The 21,094-nt window shown below is 41.0% G+C and overlaps 1 protein-coding gene across 2 annotated transcripts in view; it reads left to right on the top strand.

The window, feature by feature from the left end:
- itgb2 (integrin, beta 2) overlaps positions 1 to 21,094 on the top strand; it is a 37,911-nt gene that overhangs the window by 8,025 nt on the left and 8,792 nt on the right. Inside the window, exons 3-11 of one of the 2 annotated variants that reach the window (XM_034105158.2) lie at positions 115 to 212; positions 4,997 to 5,204; positions 5,415 to 5,585; positions 5,832 to 6,073; positions 7,792 to 7,950; positions 8,204 to 8,299; positions 17,772 to 17,861; positions 17,967 to 18,104; positions 19,858 to 20,048. In XM_034105158.2, coding sequence (XP_033961049.1) covers positions 115 to 212; positions 4,997 to 5,204; positions 5,415 to 5,585; positions 5,832 to 6,073; positions 7,792 to 7,950; positions 8,204 to 8,299; positions 17,772 to 17,861; positions 17,967 to 18,104; positions 19,858 to 20,048 — 1,393 coding nt within the window. Of the gene's footprint in view, positions 1 to 114; positions 213 to 4,996; positions 5,205 to 5,414; positions 5,586 to 5,831; positions 6,074 to 7,791; positions 7,951 to 8,203; positions 8,300 to 14,356; positions 14,582 to 14,789; positions 14,961 to 15,206; positions 15,449 to 17,163; positions 17,323 to 17,576; positions 17,673 to 17,771; positions 17,862 to 17,966; positions 18,105 to 19,857; positions 20,049 to 21,094 lie in introns of those variants that run through there. The other variant, XM_071206306.1, reaches the window with a different exon arrangement.

Below are 21,094 nucleotides of genomic sequence, written 5' to 3'. Positions count from 1 at the left end.
TAACTGTCCAAAAACAAAACACACAATCTTGATAAATAATAATGTTTAGAATGAAGAATTCCTGGTTCAATATCTTGAGTTGATGTTGCACAGAGTTTGTGCTTTTCTCTGCAGGATTGTGTCAACAGGAGAAAGGTTGCTCAAAGTCGATGGTCAACTCATGTGGTGACTGTATGAGATCTGCGCCAGAGTGTGTGTGGTGCAAACAGCTGGTGAGAAACACAATGTATGTAACCTATACACTTTCTAATCGGGGCGGTGGTGGCGAAGTCGATAGGGACTTGGCTTGGCAACGGGAAGGTCACCAGTTCAAGTCCCGGAAAGACCAAGTGCTACCGAGGTGTCTCTGAGCAAGGCACCGGTCCCCACACAGCTCCCCGGGCGCCGTTCAAAATGGCAGCACACTGCTCTTAACACTATGATGGGTCAAATGCAGAGAAACAATTTCCCCACGAGGGATTAATAAAAGTCCATCTTAATCTTAATCTAGATGTTCCTGATTTAGGTGGGGCACTGACTGATGGTGGGCAGGGGTTACACACAGGGGTTAATCTGGGCAAGGCCTGAGCACATAGGCCTACGTACTCACCTGATCAGCCTCACACATCTTCAACAATGGATATGTTTACGAAAATGTTTTGTAAAATGCCTGCTCTTCTCATTAAAACCATTGGTGCATATCCAATCAAGCGCGTTCCAAACTAATAACTAGACACCAGCCGGCTACCAAAGAGGTTTTGACTTCACTTTTGGAGAGCCGTCATCCCAACCGGCTTTAGTTGGTCAGCTCTTCAATAGTGAGCTATAACTTGTACATGTATTCATTAATTGGCACTAATTGGTACATTAGCTGGGTTGCAGCATGAGAAAAGCTGTATCTATAAAAATATATCTCAATATTTATCAGAGAAATATTGGTTATCGTTTTGGTGCACATGTGGCTTCGATTTTCTCGAGCAAGATTGCAAGGAGCTGGTATTTGAAAGTAGCATTTTAAGGTCATGGAAAGGTTTGGATATCTGAAACGGTTTGTGTAACATGTTATATTGTAATAGGTACAAATATGTACAGTTAATTGTGTCAGGGTGAGTGAAGCAGGCAGGACCCAAATGCAGATTTCACAGATAATACCTTTATTTCAAGGCTAAACTAGAACACTACCCCGTGAACACAGTCATAGACAAAAAAGGAACTCACAAAGACAGACAGAAAAAACAGAACTTAAATACACACAGGACTAATCAAAGAAACAAGAGACAGGTGAGGAGGGAGGAGGGAGGAGGGGGGCACAAGGTGAACACAATCGGGTAATCAGACAGGAGGGAACAGGCAAGACAGGGGGTGAACACTTTTCAAAATAAACCAAAGACAAAACAAAACACAGACAGATCGTGACAAATTGTAACGATTACAAATGATGTTCTTTTCATAATACCCCCAAAAAACCCATTATGAATAGAATAGCTGCTGACATGTCTACCTCCTGTGATGGAAACTTCTGGAGCAATGGAGAGGAAACTCATCGAGACACGGGGAGAGCTGGAACTTTGATGGCAAACACTGACGGTTTATTATGGAGTTACGGCCGGAGAACTGACAAGACATGTGCTGTGCCACGAGGGGACACAGGTTGCCCAACCAATTCTGAAGATCTCTACCCCAGACCCATGTAGCTGGTTCTGAGAGAAGAATCAACATTGTGCATAGCAAGATAGAACAGGCAAAGCACTATAATTAATAATAATTCCTTGCATTTATTATAGCGCTTTTCCACTGCTCAAAGCGCTTTACAGATACACATTACACATATTTTGTATACATACATACAATGGTCACTGTGGACAATACCCACAGGAGCAAGTTCAGGTGAAGTGTCTTGCCTAAGGACACACCGGCTTTACAGACGCAGCAGCGGCGGGTTTCACCCCTTGATCTGATGATCATTGCACAGCGCACTGCGCCACACCGTCCAGTCATAACCCCTGCTTCCTCGTCTTTAATCCGCCAGGCTAATCGTTTCCCTGCCTGATCTCCTTGTTCGTAATATCTGTGTTTCATTATTTGTATTGCCTTTTTTGTTTAATGCTTATGCAGTAATATATATTCCAGCAATGACTTAAGTTGTTTGAGAATAGCACCGTTATTTGACTATACGTGATGTTTTTCTTGTTCTTTAATCTTTTATTCCAGAGTTTGGAAATTATTCCCGTACTGTTTACGTTTACCAAAGGTGTAAAATAAGATTTGGCCTCTGTGACAAGGTTTTTATGGCGTCCCATATAGTGTTAGGATTAGCTTTATTTTGATTTATATTAAAAGATTCTGTTTTCATTGCCAATTTTAATCACTACATTCTGAATTGTTACGCAAGTTAGCAAGTTAGCATGATCCGATAAGGTCCTTGCCAAATACCCACTTGACGTAACCTTCTGATATACCTTGGGGGAGGGTATCAACAGTGAATCTGTACTGGTATAACTATTGTGGAAAGAGTACAGAGAGTAAATTAGTATTCTCTAGTGTTCTTATTAAGCGTACACTAAATATCAATGGGCCCCGTTCTCAGCATCTCCTCATTTAGAAGTGTAGCACTTTGTGTTAAAGAGCTGGTCTTCTGTGAAGAGCGATCGAGGATCAGGTCTGGAACTTGATTGAAATCTTCTCCCGTGTGAGGGTCCGATAGATTTAAGAATAATTTCTCAAAGAATTGGGGATTATAAATATTGGGTATTTGTACCGTATGCATTAACCAGTGTCATGGGATCAGATTGTAAAAGCTCTTATACTATCACAAATCTTCCAAAAGTGTTGTTGGTGACAGAGTTTACCGAGGATGCAGTGACGTGCGGTGAGGTTCATGGCTGGCGAGGCACCGACTCTTTCAGAGTCAGATTTACAAATATTACATTTTGACCGTAATCGAAATATTCTGTTATTTCCAAAACAAAAGGTTACCCAAAATCTAAATATTGGATTGTTCTTTCTTTGTAAGATCCCATTTTCATTACAAGTGTGGTCTTACCTGGACTTGAAGATGAAGTCCATGCTTTCCTTCTGGACCACAATCTCTATTACTTTTTTGTAAAAGTCCTCCTTATCTTCCTCTAGTTTCAAAAGTCTAGTTTGTTGTTTGCGTCTACCGTCCCTGCGTGGAATAACAGTAGCAACAAGGACCTGTGGGCTCACGTGCGCCCCTTCAGTGCGGCAGAGGTTATGGCTGCCTCCCCTGGTGCTTTCTCATTGCCGTTGTACGATGAGACCGGCGAGCCTAAATGTCATATACGTGAAATAAGTCATTTAGAGACTATGGATGGTGAGGACACATGTAATAAAGGGATCTAAAACATTACAATTGTGACCTACAGTGAGATGGTAACAGGTAGAGAAAAAAATCGGGGATCGGGATTTATTTTTTTATAAAACATTTTTTTTTTATTTAATGTTTCAAAACAAAAATGACCATGTTCACGTCTTAAAGTCATCCTGAGGACTTAGTTTTGGTTTAAAATTACACAACATCATGTATGTGTTGCTTTCTTTGGGCTTGTTTAGACCTGGTTGCTTATTTCTCTGAAATCTGGCAACAGAGTGGGCGCAGTGTCTGATAGTAGCAGTAAGCTAATGAGAGGCTACGTTCAGCTGGTGACTCGGGAGTCGGGACAGAGAAAATGTCAGGAGTTTGGAAGTATTATAAAATTGAAAGCGAAGGCAGTGTAACAGCCAGATGCAATGTTTGCAAGGCAGAGGTTCCGCGTGGTGGAAAGAACAGAGCTACGTTCAACACGACCAATCTAATACGCTACCTGAGAAACAAACACCAACAACAACACGACGAGTACACAGCGGCCACTCAGGTAACGGCACTGAAACAACCGACACTTTCAGAGACTTTCAAAAGGAAAGAGAAACTGCCCCAGAACAGTGAAAAGGCCAAACAAATAACAGCCAAGATAGCTGAATTCATCGCGTTGGATGACCAGCCGTTATCTGTTACCTTTTTTTTCTCTTAATGCTTTGCATAAAGATCGGATCGGGAAAAATCGGTATCGGCAGATTGTCAAAATCAAATGATCGGAATCGGATCGGGAGCAAAAAAAGGTGATCGGGACATCCCTAGTAACAGGCATGCGATTAGTGCCCGCGCTCCAGCCAGTGTCTGTGGGGTGACGCATCTGAGGTGAGGCAGAACTCGTCCCTGCCTCACTTCTCATCGCTCCCGTAGCGGAGCTCGTCAAATTTGCCGATTTTGACTATAAAAAGCAATTGGAATTATACAGATTGGAATCATACAGAATCACATTTACAAAATAAATCAGTGGAGACATTTTTTATTATTATTAATATTTAGTTTTTCTTTAGTTTTATTCCCGTTACATTGGAGTATGACAGGTGAGGCTCTGCATCCCCTGCCTGCACGTCGCTGCGGGATGGGACGTTCCTATGAAGACATATTGCCACTTGGCTTGTTTGGGTTGTATATGATGAAAGAATATCTGGCTATACTTTCCTTGAGTTAGTTTAACATGCTCTGTGTCTGTCAGATGTGTCTCCTGCAGAAAGGCTATATCAATATTATGTTGTATCGAATACTTTTGAATATGTTTCCTCTTCACATAGTTTTCAACCCCCCTTACATTCCAACCAGACACCTTTATCCCATCGGTCATGTTGATTGTGCTTCGATATACTATATAGCGCCTGTAACAAATAAGATGACATATATAAAGTATTACGGAAAAGTTCCCTCCTTTTTCGACATAATGTTTAGGTAGACCTTTGCTGATTGTAAATAAAGAAAACTTTGGACCCTAACCTCTTTTTCCAAAACTCTCAATTATAGTGATCTTAAAAGTAACCTTCAAAAGACTTACTGCGGTTCTATGTATTATGTCAGTCCCCAAACCATATGCAAGAAGTAATATAAACAACATAATAGGCAGACACAGATGAGTGAACATAATATATCTTTTGCGTGTTTTTCATCCTCTTCGTACAGAATTTTACAAAAGCAGGTGAGCAGGAAGCAGTGCGCTGTGACACCAAAGCTCAGTTGATGAAGAGAGGCTGCAAGAGGGAAGAGATCATCTCCCCGGAGAACACTCTAGTCATCGTGAAGGCAGATCCTCTGTCCGTGTCATTCAACAAACAGCTGAAACAGCCTGTTCAGCTGAGTCCACAGAAGATTAGTTTGAGACTGCGACCTGGTGAGTGGAATCAGTTGATGCGGACATTTGTGAACGGAAGGAACTACGGTGATTTGTTGCCTGTGTTGGCTGGTCAAAAAAAAGTTCTTAAATCGCCACTATCATCACATTTGATTTGAGGAATTGTGAAAACTACGGGCACTAAACGTGAAATATGCTTGAGCAGTTTTCTTTCTTTTCTGTTTGTGTGTTTATTTTTTGTTTTTACAGGGCTTCCTAAGACATTCAGGGTTTCTTTCAAACGAGTTCAGGGTTATCCGGTTGATCTCTACTACCTGATGGACCTGTCTTACTCCATGAAAGACGACTTGGCAAATGTCAAAGAACTGGGAAAAGATCTTTTTGCAGCTCTGAAGAGTATCACTAATTCTGCTCAAATAGGTAATAAGATTCAAATGTTAATCTGACAATTCAAATCATAAACAATACAATTGTCTATTATTTGGTAACACCCCCGTGGTCTAGAACTGCCACTGTGTAAAACGTGTTAGGTCTACACAAATATCACTGCATTTCACCATTCAAACATCTTGGGAAACAAGTAAATCGCCCCTGGCTTTGCCTTTTATTTCAGTTAATGAAAAGGAAAAAAAGATTACAAACCAATTGCCCTTTCTTTAACTACAGGGTTTGGTGCGTTTGTTGATAAGACAGTTCTTCCTTACACAAACACCAACAAGGAGAAACTGCTGAAGCCGTGTGATGAGAATTACCAAAAGTGCCAGGCTGCCTTTGGCTACAGACATGTGCTTAGTATGACGTCAGAAGAAGAACAGTTCAAAACAAAAGTAACTGAGGAGTTCATTTCTGGGAACTTGGACTCTCCAGAAGGTAGTCTGGACGCCATGATGCAGGCGGCCGTGTGTGGGGTAAGGAATCTACCAAAGAAGTAACTATGACCTGTGAGTTAGACAAGGAGAGCAAGAACGGGTTCATTATTAGAAAAGGATGAACAGTAAACAAGAGAAAACTCTTCGGCCGTTTCAAGTAGAAGTAAAATATCAAATTTAGAATGTTTCAGGGTCTCTGCTTTCAAGCAGTGAAATAGCCGTACCCACTAGCAACTGAATTCTGAAGTATACCTCATGACATTTTCAAAACTTCAAAATATACCTCATGACCCTAACCCTGACAAGTACAATTAGGCTTGATGCTATTTTTCTAACATCAAAGGGCCTGTAATCTGAGGAAGCAAGTATAGACATAAAAGAGAGTTGACAGGAGAAAGTATTCTGTTTATGTACAAAGGAGGAGCCTATCAGAGCATTACATAGTGCCCTTTGAGGTAGGGAGAGTAGATCACAATTTGTACATTTATCCCATCATCTAGATCAGTGGTTCTCAACTGGTCAGGCCTCGGGACCCACTTTTTACTTGGTCACTACATCGCGACCCAACATTTTGAAGCACTCAAATCTATTCAACAAAAAATCGTGCTGTAATATAAGCTTTTCAGCATACAATATTAATAAAAGTGAAATACAGTGCATATATCCCTTATATCCCTTCACAGAACTAAAGCATGCTTTTAAAAAAGGTTTAATGAGATGATGGAATCAAAGCTGAACTGTATAAAAAGGCACACATGCTGAAAACCCAACCCCAGCAGGGGGTCTGGGGGGATTCTCCCCCAGGAGATTTTTAGAAATACAAACATAAACTACGCATTCTGGTACTCTGAGAAGAAAATAATATATAATATTTTATGCCATTGTTTGTTTTTTCACTTTGTTCTGATGCTGAACTTGCTGCTCCTCACAGAGAGAAGAGCAAAGAGGAGATAGTCCTGTGTGACTTACTTTAAATTGTGGGTAAGGGTAGATAACTCCCATTTTTCTGTGACCTGTCAATCATCAAACCGATGGTCATATTTCATTATGTGTTGATTTCTATCTGAAGTTGTACCCATGGATGTATAAAGAATAGTTCTACCGCAAAGTTATTCTCCGTGGGGACTTCCGGCAACAATCTTGATTCTGATTGGCCAGAAGACTCGAAAAAAACATCAACAAAGATGTTTTATTGAGAAGATGATCACTACGTGACAGACGTTTTCAAAGCCGTTTATGGTCTCCGGTACTTCCTGTCCAACGCCTACTGCGTGCACAGCGTTAGAAAATCGGGCCTTCAAAATAAAGTTTGACTTTTTTCAAAAAAAAAAAAAAAATGTCTTCACTTTTTCCACGACCCACTCGAAAAGGGTCCGCGACCCACTTTTGGTTCGCGACCCACCAGTTGAGACACACTGATCTAGATTGTTCATATATAAAGATATAAAATGCAAGCCCAACAAAAGCTTACCATCCCCATCATTTCATTTTTTCTTTAACACAATCACAATGTCAAAAAAACGTTTTCTATCCAAACTAAAAACACAATCTTGTTTTGTTATCCTAAACCTAGGACCAGAAGCATTACAACATCCTCATAGTTACTCCCATGTTTTTCACAATGCATCTACTTGGGTTTAAATGTACTTTGTAGGAGGCTGATATGGGAGATCACAGGGTTTTCTTAAAGCGAAAATTAAATGGGCCTTTAAAGTGTTCTTATTTAAATTGTCCCTTACGCATGTATTGTTGTTTAGGAAAGAATAGGTTGGAGGAACAGCAGCACTCGGCTGATTGTGCTGACCACTGATGCCGGATTCCACATGGCCGGAGATGGAAAATTAGCTGGCATACTGGAACCCAATGATGAACAGTGCCACATAGAAAACAGCTTGTACACCAAAAGCAATGTAATGGTATGGAACCACATAAGCAAATGCCTTTTTTTTACCTGCCATGCCACGTTTGCTGTAACAATGTAAATATCCCCGATGTGGGACTGATAAAGGATTTCTGATTCTGAATTCATTTGTTGCAGTGGCATGGTTACCAAGATTGTAATACATTGTTGAAAAACTTGTGTAGTGAGGTTAGCACCTTAAATAGTTCTGTAAGGTGTGTAACATAAGGTTTACAAATGTCACTGATGTCTTGGATGGTTGTGTGCAGGACTACCCATCTGTTGGACAACTAGCCATGCAGTTGGAAAAAAACAATATTCAGCCGATATTTGCAGTGACAAAAAATGTGGAGGATGTGTACAAGGTAAAATAAATGTACCTTTTGTTTTTGTGCCTCATTATTCATGATTCACACATTTCATTCTTATGCTAATTGTTTTAATTTAATTGTTTTTTATCCCAGCAACTCACTAAATTGATTCCAAAATCAGAGGTGGGAGTTCTGTCCTCAGATTCAAAAAAATGTGGTTGAATTGATCAAGGATGCCTACAAAGTAAGTTGTCCGTTTATCACATTCTCCTTTTTGTTGCATCTGTCAGTTATTTTCCTCACACGTTTTGTTTTATCCACCCTCTTGAATGTGCACTCCATGGCAGAGGTTGTCGTCCAAAGTGACTGTGACCCATGACAATCTGCCTGAGCATGTGAGCGTTGTCTACACCCCCACTGCAAGGGTGCAGGACCAGCAGGGGAGAGCGAAGGGATTGTGATAATGTATCAGTGGGAGAGGAGGTCAGTTCTTTCTGTAGTATTTTTAAGCTTTTCAATTTGATTTCAAATTCCTGTTATATTAATTTGAGGTCCTTGTGGCACTGGATTTAGTATGGTAATAATAATGACATAACTACTAAACACATTTAATGTATCATAGCTCCTTTTCTCTCATTACTCAAAGACACTTTACATTTAAAAAACTCGGACTCGACTTGTACATTGACGCTCCGACTTGGACTCGGACTCGAGCAAGTTTTCTCTGGAGTCTGATGTCCTCTATCCTGGCTGTGCACCTGCTAGTCGAGTTCACGTCCTGGGGCCCCGCTTTCACACATTCTGCTTCCACATTGGAAAAGAGCAAAATGTTCGTTAAGAAGAAACAATATTGAAGAGAAGGCTCCCGTAACACATTACTCTAAGGATCGAGTTCAGACATATAGGCTGTCTTGAACACTATCATCAGAGTAACGTAATCGAATCAATACATAAAGATTCAGCCGATACTGAAAGCACATGGCTACTTAGCATGCAGAATGATGTCATTCTGCATGCTAAGTAGCCATGTGCTTTCTGGGGCTTATCTTTATCAGTAAACCGATTTAACCGGTAAAAGTTCTTTCAAAATAAGAGTCCCGATCTTATTACTATCAAAATAAAAGTGCAAAACTAAAACTTTACCATATGAAAATATTGGCATAAAATGTAATCACTTCTCTAACTAATTTTAAATATAGTTAGACATATTAAAGGTCATTTACAATAATAATAATATAATATTAATATTAGTAATAAGCTTTATATTTGTATAGCACCTAAGAATTGTAGCCAAACTCGCTTCACAGCAGTTCAATAGGCAGATTAGTATAACATGACAGGATAAAAGCAATGTAGAGGAGCAGCTACATTTCAACACATATATCCACGAAGATTAATACATGAAGACTGGTGACTCGGACTTGAAATCGGACTCTTCTGAGGTGACTCGGAGTTGGACTCGGACTCGAACACAGGTAATGATGACTCGGACTCGACTCGGACTCGACTCGGAAACTCCTTGGGTGACTCAGACTTGTACTCGGACTCGACTACGACGTGACTCGGACTTGAAATCGGACTCTTCTTAGGTGACTCGGAGTTGGACTCAGACTCGAACACAGGTAATGATGACTCGGACTCGACTCGGACACTCCTTGGGTGACTCAGACTTGTACTCGGACTCGACTACGACGTGACTCGGACTTGTACTCGGACTCGAAGAGTGGTGACTCGAGAGTGACTTGGACTCGTGAATTGGTGACTTTACTACAACACTGGAGCAGTGCACCTAAAGCGACCCCCCCATATAATGCGGTCAGTGCAGTCTCTACGGGGGAAGTGAGCTTAGCGGGTTGAGAAACTTGTTGCGGCACATTTCACCGAAATATCTTCACCGCCAGTCCTGAATTTCCAGGAGGAATGAAATACGTCCGTGCTGCTTTAACTTTCAAATATATCTGGGTTTTTTATTAGTGGTAAAAAAACACTTTTCATCTGAAGCCAACAGCCAACAAGACTTTGGTAAAGAGGCATGTACCAAAGGCACTTAAGACATAAGACAAATTACGTTTAAAAAGTAAAGAAGCTGGAAGGGATTGCAATTTAAGTAAAAGGGGGGATCAAGAATGTGGCTTTCACAAGTTTACCATTAAAAACCAGTGTGTGTTTTTTATATATTTAACAATACATATTTTACAGCTCTGACTCTTTAACCCTGCCTTCCCTCTCCAGATTAATTTTGATGTCACAGTGACAGCAGACACGTGTATTGAAGACAAGTCTTTCACCATAAGACACTGGGAATTAAAGACACATTGACAGTGACCCTATCTTCAACTGTGAGTGTGAATGTCAAGACCCACAGGACCGCAGTCACCCACACTGCAACGGCACGGGAAGAGTTAGCTGTGGTATTTGCAGGTAAGCTTTACAACTCCTAAACATGACTGTAAATTGGCATGTATTTACATAAATGCAGTGAAGCAGTGTGAGTACGTATGTACAAGTTGTTTATGGTTATTGCAATGAAAAAACAGACTGGAAGATAAAGTAAAAAATAAATGACAGACTATGAAGCTGTGAGTTAGAATAGCTGCTGACATGTCTACCTCCTGTGATGGAAACTTCTGGAGCAATGGAGAGGAAACTCATCGAGACACGGGGAGAGCTGGAACTTTGATGGCAAACACTGACGGTTTATTATGGAGTTACGGCCGGAGAACTGACAAGACATGTGCTGTGCCACGAGGGGACACAGGTTGCCCAACCAATTCTGAAGATCTCTACCCCAGACCCATGTAGCTGGTTCTGAGAGAAGAATCAACATTGTGCATAGCAAGATAGAACAGGCAAAGCACTATAATTAATATAATTCCTTGCATTTATTATAGCGCTTTTCCACTGCTCAAAGCGCTTTACAGATACACATTACACATATTTTGTATACATACATACAATGGTCACTGTGGACAATACCCACAGGAGCAAGTTCAGGTGAAGTGTCTTGCCTAAGGACACACCGGCTTTACAGACGCAGCAGCGGCGGGTTTCACCCCTTGATCTGATGATCATTGCACAGCGCACTGCGCCACACCGTCCAGTCATAACCCCTGCTTCCTCGTCTTAATCCGCCAGGCTAATCGTTTCCCTGCCTGATCTCCTTGTTCGTAATATCTGTGTTTCATTATTGTATTGCCTTTTTTGTTTAATGCTTATGCAGTAATATATATTCCAGCAATGACTTAAGTTGTTTGAGAATAGCACCGTTATTTGACTATACGTGATGTTTTTCTTGTTCTTTAATCTTTTATTCCAGAGTTTGGAAATTATTCCCGTACTGTTTACGTTTACCAAAGGTGTAAAATAAGATTTGGCCTCTGTGACAAGGTTTTTATGGCGTCCCATATAGTGTTAGGATTAGCTTTATTTTGATTTATATTAAAAGATTCTGTTTTCATTGCCAATTTTAATCACTACATTCTGAATTGTTACGCAAGTTAGCAAGTTAGCATGATCCGATAAGGTCCTTGCCAAATACCCACTTGACGTAACCTTCTGATATACCTTGGGGGAGGGTATCAACAGTGAATCTGTACTGGTATAACTATTGTGGAAAGAGTACAGAGAGTAAATTAGTATTCTCTAGTGTTCTTATTAAGCGTACACTAAATATCAATGGGCCCCGTTCTCAGCATCTCCTCATTTAGAAGTGTAGCACTTTGTGTTAAAGAGCTGGTCTTCTGTGAAGAGCGATCGAGGATCAGGTCTGGAACTTGATTGAAATCTCCTCCCGTGTGAGGGTCCGATAGATTTAAGAATAATTTCTCAAAGAATTGGGGATTATAAATATTGGGTATTTGTACCGTATGCATTAACCAGTGTCATGGGATCAGATTGTAAAAGCTCTTATACTATCACAAATCTTCCAAAAGTGTTGTTGGTGACAGAGTTTACCGAGGATGCAGTGCACGTGCGGTGAGGTTCATGGCGGCGAGGCACCGACTCTTTCAGAGTCAGATTTACAAATATTACATTTTGACCGTAATCGAAATATTCTGTTATTTCCAAAACAAAAAGGTTACCCAAATCTAAATATTGGATTGTTCTTTCTTTGTAAGATCCCATTTTCATTACAAGTGTGGTCTTACCTGGAACTTGAGATGAAGTCCATGCTTTCCTTCTGGACCACAATCTCTATTACTTTTTTTGTAAAAGTCCTCCTTATCTTCCTCTAGTTTCAAAGTCTAGTTTGTTGTTTGCGCTTTACCGTCCCTGCGTGGATGGAATAACAGTAAGCAACAAGGACCTGTGGGCTCATCGTGCGCCCCTTCAGTGCGGCAGAGGTTATGGCTGCCTCCCCTGGTGCTTTCTCATTGCCGTTGTACGATGAAGGACGGCGAGCCTAAATGTCATATACGTGAAATAAGTCATTTAGAGACTATGGATGGTGAGGACACATGTAATAAAGGGATCTAAAACATACAATTGTGACCTACAGTGAGGATGGTAACAGGTAGAGAAAAAATCGGGGATCGGGATTTATTTTTTATAAAACATTTTTTTTTTTATTTAATGTTTCAAAACAAAAATGACCATGTTCACGTCTAAAGTCATCATGAGGACTTAGTTTTGGTTTTAAAATTACACAACATCATGTATGTGTTGCTTTCTTTGGGCTTGTTTAGACCTGGTTGCTATTTCTCTGAAATCTGGCAACAGAGTGGGCGCAAGGTCTGATAGTAGCAGTAAGCTAATGAGAGGCTACGTTCAGCTGGTGACTCGGGAGTCGGGACAGAGAAAATGTCAGGAGTTTGGAAGTATTATAAAATTGAAAGCGAAGGCAGTGTAACAGCCAGATGCAATGTTTGCAAGGCAGAGGTTCCGCGTGGTGGAAAGAACAGAGCTACGTTCAACACGACCAATCTAATACGCTACCTGAGAAACAAACACCAACACAACACGACGAGTACACAGCGGCCACTCAGGTAACGGCACTGAAACAACCGACACTTTCAGAGACTTTCAAAAGGAAAGAGAAACTGCCCCAGAACAGTGAAAAGGCCAAACAAATAACAGCCAAGATAGCTGAATTCATCGCGTTGGATGACCAGCCGTTATCTGTTACCTTTTTTTTCTCTTAATGCTTTGCATAAAGATCGGATCGGGAAAAATCGGTATCGGCAGATTGTCAAAATCAAATGATCGGAATCGGATCGGGAGCAAAAAAAGGTGATCGGGACATCCCTAGTAACAGGCATGCGATTAGTGCCCGCGCTCCAGCCAGTGTCCTGTGGGGTGACGCATCTGAGGTGAGGCAGAACTCGTCCCTGCCTCACTTCTCATCGCTCCCGTAGCGGAGCTCGTCAAATTTGCCGATTTTGACTATAAAAAGCAATTGGAATTATACAGATTGGAATCATACAGAATCACATTTACAAAATAAATCAGTGGAGACATTTTTTATTATTATTAATATTTAGTTTTTCTTTAGTTTTATTCCCGTTACATTGGAGTATGACAGGTGAGGCTCTGCATCCCCTGCCTGCACGTCGCTGCGGGATGGGACGTTCCTATGAAGACATATTGCCACTTGGCTTGTTTGGGTTGTATATGATGAAAGAATATCTGGCTATACTTTCCTTGAGTTAGTTTAACATGCTCTGTGTCTGTCAGATGTGTCTCCTGCAGAAAGGCTATATCAATATTATGTTGTATCGAATACTTTTGAATATGTTTCCTCTTCACATAGTTTTCAACCCCCCTTACATTCCAACCAGACACCTTTATCCCATCGGTCATGTTGATTGTGCTTCGATATACTATATAGCGCCTGTAACAAATAAGATGACATATATAAAGTATTACGGAAAAGTTCCCTCCTTTTTCGACATAATGTTTAGGTAGACCTTTGCTGATTGTAAATAAAGAAAACTTTGGACCCTAACCTCTTTTTCCAAAACTCTCAATTATAGTGATCTTAAAAGTAACCTTCAAAAGACTTACTGCGGTTCTATGTATTATGTCAGTCCCCAAACCATATGCAAGAAGTAATATAAACAACATAATAGGCAGACACAGATGAGTGAACATAATATATCTTTTGCGTGTTTTTCATCCTCTTCGTACAGAATTTTACAAAAGCAGGTGAGCAGGAAGCAGTGCGCTGTGACACCAAAGCTCAGTTGATGAAGAGAGGCTGCAAGAGGGAAGAGATCATCTCCCCGGAGAACACTCTAGTCATCGTGAAGGCAGATCCTCTGTCCGTGTCATTCAACAAACAGCTGAAACAGCCTGTTCAGCTGAGTCCACAGAAGATTAGTTTGAGACTGCGACCTGGTGAGTGGAATCAGTTGATGCGGACATTTGTGAACGGAAGGAACTACGGTGATTTGTTGCCTGTGTTGGCTGGTCAAAAAAAGTTCTTAATCGCCACTATCATCACATTTGATTTGAGGAATTGTGAAAACTACGGGCACTAAACGTGAAATATGCTTGAGCAGTTTTCTTTCTTTTCTGTTTGTGTGTTTATTTTTTGTTTTTACAGGGCTTCCTAAGACATTCAGGGTTTCTTTCAAACGAGTTCAGGGTTATCCGGTTGATCTCTACTACCTGATGGACCTGTCTTACTCCATGAAAGACGACTTGGCAAATGTCAAAGAACTGGGAAAAGATCTTTTTGCAGCTCTGAAGAGTATCACTAATTCTGCTCAAATAGGTAATAAGATTCAAATGTTAATCTGACAATTCAAATCATAAACAATACAATTGTCTATTATTTGGTAACACCCCCGTGGTCTAGAACTGCCACTGTGTAAAACGTGTTAGGTCTACACAAATATCACTGCATTTCACCATTCAAACATCTTGGGAAACAAGTAAATCGCCCCTGGCTTTGCCTTTTATTTCAGTTAATGAAAAGGAAAAAAAGATTACAAACCAATTGCCCTTTCTTTAACTACAGGGTTTGGTGCGTTTGTTGATAAGACAGTTCTTCCTTACACAAACACCAACAAGGAGAAACTGCTGAAGCCGTGTGATGAGAATTACCAAAAGTGCCAGGCTGCCTTTGGCTACAGACATGTGCTTAGTATGACGTCAGAAGAAGAACAGTTCAAAACAAAAGTAACTGAGGAGTTCATTTCTGGGAACTTGGACTCTCCAGAAGGTAGTCTGGACGCCATGATGCAGGCGGCCGTGTGTGGGGTAAGGAATCTACCAAAGAAGTAACTATGACCTGTGAGTTAGACAAGGAGAGCAAGAACGGGTTCATTATTAGAAAAGGATGAACAGTAAACAAGAGAAAACTCTTCGGCCGTTTCAAGTAGAAGTAAAATATCAAATTTAGAATGTTTCAGGGTCTCTGCTTTCAAGCAGTGAAATAGCCGTACCCACTAGCAACTGAATTCTGAAGTATACCTCATGACATTTTCAAAACTTCAAAATATACCTCATGACCCTAACCCTGACAAGTACAATTAGGCTTGATGCTATTTTTCTAACATCAAAGGGCCTGTAATCTGAGGAAGCAAGTATAGACATAAAAGAGAGTTGACAGGAGAAAGTATTCTGTTTATGTACAAAGGAGGAGCCTATCAGAGCATTACATAGTGCCCTTTGAGGTAGGGAGAGTAGATCACAATTTGTACATTTATCCCATCATCTAGATCAGTGGTTCTCAACTGGTCAGGCCTCGGGACCCACTTTTTACTTGGTCACTACATCGCGACCCAACATTTTGAAGCACTCAAATCTATTCAACAAAAAATCGTGCTGTAATATAAGCTTTTCAGCATACAATATTAATAAAAGTGAAATACAGTGCATATATCCCTTATATCCCTTCACAGAACTAAAGCATGCTTTTAAAAAAGGTTTAATGAGATGATGGAATCAAAGCTGAACTGTATAAAAAGGCACACATGCTGAAAACCCAACCCCAGCAGGGGGTCTGGGGGGATTCTCCCCCAGGAGATTTTTAGAAATACAAACATAAACTACGCATTCTGGTACTCTGAGAAGAAAATAATATATAATATTTTATGCCATTGTTTGTTTTTCACTTTGTTCTGATGCTGAACTTGCTGCTCCTCACAGAGAGAAGAGCAAAGAGGAGATAGTCTGTGTGACTTACTTTAAATTGTGGGTAAGGGTAGATAACTCCCATTTTTCTGTGACCTGTCAATCATCAAACCGATGGTCATATTTCATTATGTGTTGATTTCTATCTGAAGTTGTACCCATGGATGTATAAAGAATAGTTCTACCGCAAAGTTATTCTCCGTGGGGACTTCCGGCAACAATCTTGATTCTGATTGGCCAGAAGACTCGAAAAAACATCAACAAAGATGTTTTATTGAGAAGATGATCACTACGTGACAGACGTTTTCAAAGCCGTTTATGGTCTCCGGTACTTCCTGTCCAACGCCTACTGCGTGCACAGCGTTAGAAAATCGGGCCTTCAAAATAAAAGTTTGACTTTTTTCAAAAAAAAAAAAAAAATGTCTTCACTTTTTCCACGACCCACTCGAAAAGGGTCCGCGACCCACTTTTGGTTCGCGACCCACCAGTTGAGACACACTGATCTAGATTGTTCATATATAAAGATATAAAATGCAGCCCAACAAAAGCTTACCATCCCCATCATTTCATTTTTTCTTTAACACAATCACAATGTCAAAAAAACGTTTTCTATCCAAACTAAAAACACAATCTTGTTTTGTTATCCTAAACCTAGGACCAGAAGCATTACAACATCCTCATAGTTACTCCCATGTTTTTCACAATGCATCTACTTGGGTTTAAATGTACTTTGTAGGAGGCTGATATGGGAGATCACAGGGTTTTCTTAAAGCGAAAATTAAATGGGCCTTTAAAGTGTTCTTATTTAAATTGTCCCTTACGCATGTATTGTTGTTTAGGAAAGAATAGGTTGGAGGAACAGCAGCACTCGGCTGATTGTGCTGACCACTGATGCCGGATTCCACATGGCCGGAGATGGAAAATTAGCTGGCATACTGGAACCCAATGATGAACAGTGCCACATAGAAAACAGCTTGTACACCAAAAGCAATGTAATGGTATGGAACCACATAAGCAAATGCCTTTTTTTTACCTGCCATGCCACGTTTGCTGTAACAATGTAAATATCCCCGATGTGGGACTGATAAAGGATTTCTGATTCTGAATTCATTTGTTGCAGTGGCATGGTTACCAAGATTGTAATACATTGTTGAAAAACTTGTGTAGTGAGGTTAGCACCTTAAATAGTTCTGTAAGGTGTGTAACATAAGGTTTACAAAATGTCACTGATGTCTTGGATGGTTGTGTGCAGGACTACCCATCTGTTGGACAACTAGCCATGCAGTTGGAAAAAAACAATATTCAGCCGATATTTGCAGTGACAAAAAATGTGGAGGATGTGTACAAGGTAAAATAAATGTACCTTTTGTTTTTGTGCCTCATTATTCATGATTCACACATTTCATTCTTATGCTAATTGTTTTAATTTAATTGTTTTTTATCCCAGCAACTCACTAAATTGATTCCAAAATCAGAGGTGGGAGTTCTGTCCTCAGATTCAAAAAATGTGGTTGAATTGATCAAGGATGCCTACAAAGTAAGTTGTCCGTTTATCACATTCTCCTTTTTGTTGCATCTGTCAGTTATTTTCCTCACACGTTTTTGTTTTATCCAACCCTCTTGAATGTGCACTCCATGGCAGAGGTTGTCGTCCAAAGTGACTGTGACCCATGACAATCTGCCTGAGCATGTGAGCGTTGTCTACACCCCCAACTGCAAGGGTGCAGGACCAGCAGGGGAGAGCGAAGGGATTTGTGATAATGTATCAGTGGGAGAGGAGGTCAGTTCTTTCTGTAGTATTTTTAAGCTTTTCAATTTGATTTCAAATTCCTGTTATATTAATTTGAGGTCCTTGTGGCACTGGATTTAGTATGGTAATAATAATGACATAACTACTAAACACATTTAAATGTATCATAGCTCCTTTTCTCTCATTACTCAAAGACACTTTTACATTTAAAAAACTCGGACTCGACTTGTACATTGACGCTCCGACTTGGACTCGGACTCGAGCAAGTTTTCTCTGGAGTCTGATGTCCTCTATCCTGGCTTGTGCACCTGCTAGTCGAGTTCACGTCCTGGGCCCCGCTTTCACACATTCTGCTTCCACATTGGAAAAGAGCAAAATGTTCGTTAAGAAGAAACAATATTGAAGAGAAGGCTCCGTAACACATTACTCTAAGGATCGAGTTCAGACATATAGGCTGTCTTGAACACTATCATCAGAGTAACGTGATCGAATCAATACATAAAGATTCAGCCGATAACGAAAGCACATGGCTACTTAGCATGCAGAATGATGTCATTCTGCATGCTAAGTAGCCATGTGCTTTCTGGGGCTTAATCTTTATCAGTAAACCGATTTAACCGGTAAAAGTTCTTTCAAAATAAGAGTCCCGATCTTATTACTATCAAAATAAAAGTGCAAAACTAAAACTTTACCATATGAAAATATTGGCATAAAAATGTAATCACTTCTCTAACTAATTTTAAATATAGTTAGACATATTAAAGGTCATTTACAATAATAATAATAATATTAATATTAATATTAGTAATAAGCTTTATATTTGTATAGCACCTAAGAATTGTAGCCAAACTCGCTTCACAGCAGTTCAATAGACAGATTAGTATAACATGACAGGATAAAAGCAATGTAGAGGAGCAGCTACATTTCAACACATATATCCACGAAGATTAATACATGAAGACTGGTGACTCGGACTTGAAATCGGACTCTTCTGAGGTGACTCGGAGTTGGACTCGGACTCGAACACAGGTAATGATGACTCGGACTCGACTCGGACTCGACTCGGAAACTCCTTGGGTGACTCAGACTTGTACTCGGACTCGACTACGACGTGACTCGGACTTGAAATCGGACTCTTCTTAGGTGACTCGGAGTTGGACTCAGACTCGAACACAGGTAATGATGACTCGGACTCGACTCGGACACTCCTTGGGTGACTCAGACTTGTACTCGGACTCGACTACGACGTGACTCGGACTTGTACTCGGACTCGAAGAGTGGTGACTCGAGAGTGACTTGGACTCGTGAATTGGTGACTTTACTACAACACTGGAGCAGTGCACCTAAAGCGACCCCCCCATATAATGCGGTCAGTGCAGTCTCTACGGGGGAAGTGAGCTTAGCGGGTTGAGAAACTTGTTGCGGCACATTTCACCTGAAATATCTTCACCGCCAGTCCTGAATTTCCAGGAGGAATGAAATACGTCCGTGCTGCTTTAACTTTCAAATATATCTGGGTTTTTTATTAGTGGTAAAAAAACACTTTTCATCTGAAGCCAACAGCCAACAAGACTTTGGTAAAGAGGCATGTACAAAGGCACTTAAGACATAAGACAAATTACGTTAAAAAGTAAAGAAGCTGGAAGGGATTGCATTTAAGTACAAGGGGGGATCAAGAATGTGGCTTTCACAAGTTTACCATTAAAACCAGTGTGTGTTTTTTATATATTTAACAATACATATTTTACAGCTCTGACTCTTTAACCCTGCCTTCCCTCTCCAGATTAATTTTGATGTCACAGTGACAGCAGACACGTGTATTGAAGACAAGTCTTTCACCATAAGACCACTGGGAATTAAAGACACATTGACAGTGACCCTATCTTCAAACTGTGAGTGTGAATGTCAAGACCCACAGGACAGCAGTCACCCACACTGCAACGGCACGGGAAGAGTTAGCTGTGGTATTTGCAGGTAAGCTTTACAACTCCTAAACATTGACTGTAAATTGGCATGTATTTACATAAATGCAGTGAAGCAGTGTGAGTACGTATGTACAAGTTGTTTATGGTTATTGCAATGAAAAAACAGACTGGAAGATAAAGTAAAAAATAAATGACAGACTATGAAGCTGTGAGTTCTCTGCTAATCATAGGGGAGGCTTGTGGAGGGTTATTCAGGATGCAAAGATGTCCTCTATCTGTCCTGTCAGTGTGTGGAGAATAATCTCTGCTGTGTGTCCAGCAGCTGGTGGAGAGGACGGTCAGGATAATCAGTCATGGAGAGCAGTTTGTGCAGAGTCCTTCCCACCACAACTCCAAACACATATTGACATGATTACGTGTAGAAGGCCCTTTAGGCTGTATGTTCAATATGATAAGTATGGTGGCCGATATGGGCAGATACTGTACATTAAAACAGCCCAACATAAGGAGAAACGCGCTGCAGTTTCAAAACCAATGCAAATAAAAAAACACAAATCTGCTATAATACATGCAAATGAAGCACACAGCTGGGAGACCAGGGGACACTAAAGAATGACGCACACAGCTGGGAGACCAGGGGACACTAAAGAGTGACGCACACAGCTGGGAGACCAGGGGACACTAAAGAGTGACGCACACAGCTGGGAGACCAGGGGACACTAAAGAGTGACGCACACAGCTGGGAGACCAGGGGACACTAAAGAGTGACGCACCCAGCTGGGAGACCAGGGGACACTAAAGAGTGACGCACACAGCTGGGAGACCAGGGGACACTAAAGAGTGACGCACACAGCTGGGGGACCAGGGGAGACTAAAGAGTGACGCACACAGCTGGGAGACCAGGGGACACTAAAGAGTGACGCACCCAGCTGGGGGACCAGGGGACACTAAAGAGTGACGCACACAGCTGGGAGACCAGGGGACACTAAAGAGTGACGCACCCAGCTGGGGGACCAGGGGACACTAAAGAGTGACGCACACAGCTGGGAGACCAGGGGACACTAAAGAGTGACGCACCCAGCTGGGGGACCAGGG

The sequence above is a fragment of the Pseudochaenichthys georgianus genome, chromosome 17, assembly GCF_902827115.2.
Source record: "Pseudochaenichthys georgianus chromosome 17, fPseGeo1.2, whole genome shotgun sequence".
Taxonomy (NCBI): Eukaryota; Metazoa; Chordata; class Actinopteri; order Perciformes; family Channichthyidae; genus Pseudochaenichthys; species Pseudochaenichthys georgianus.
Note: the sequence above shows the minus strand (reverse complement) of the source record. Positions and strands in the feature narration are given on the sequence as shown.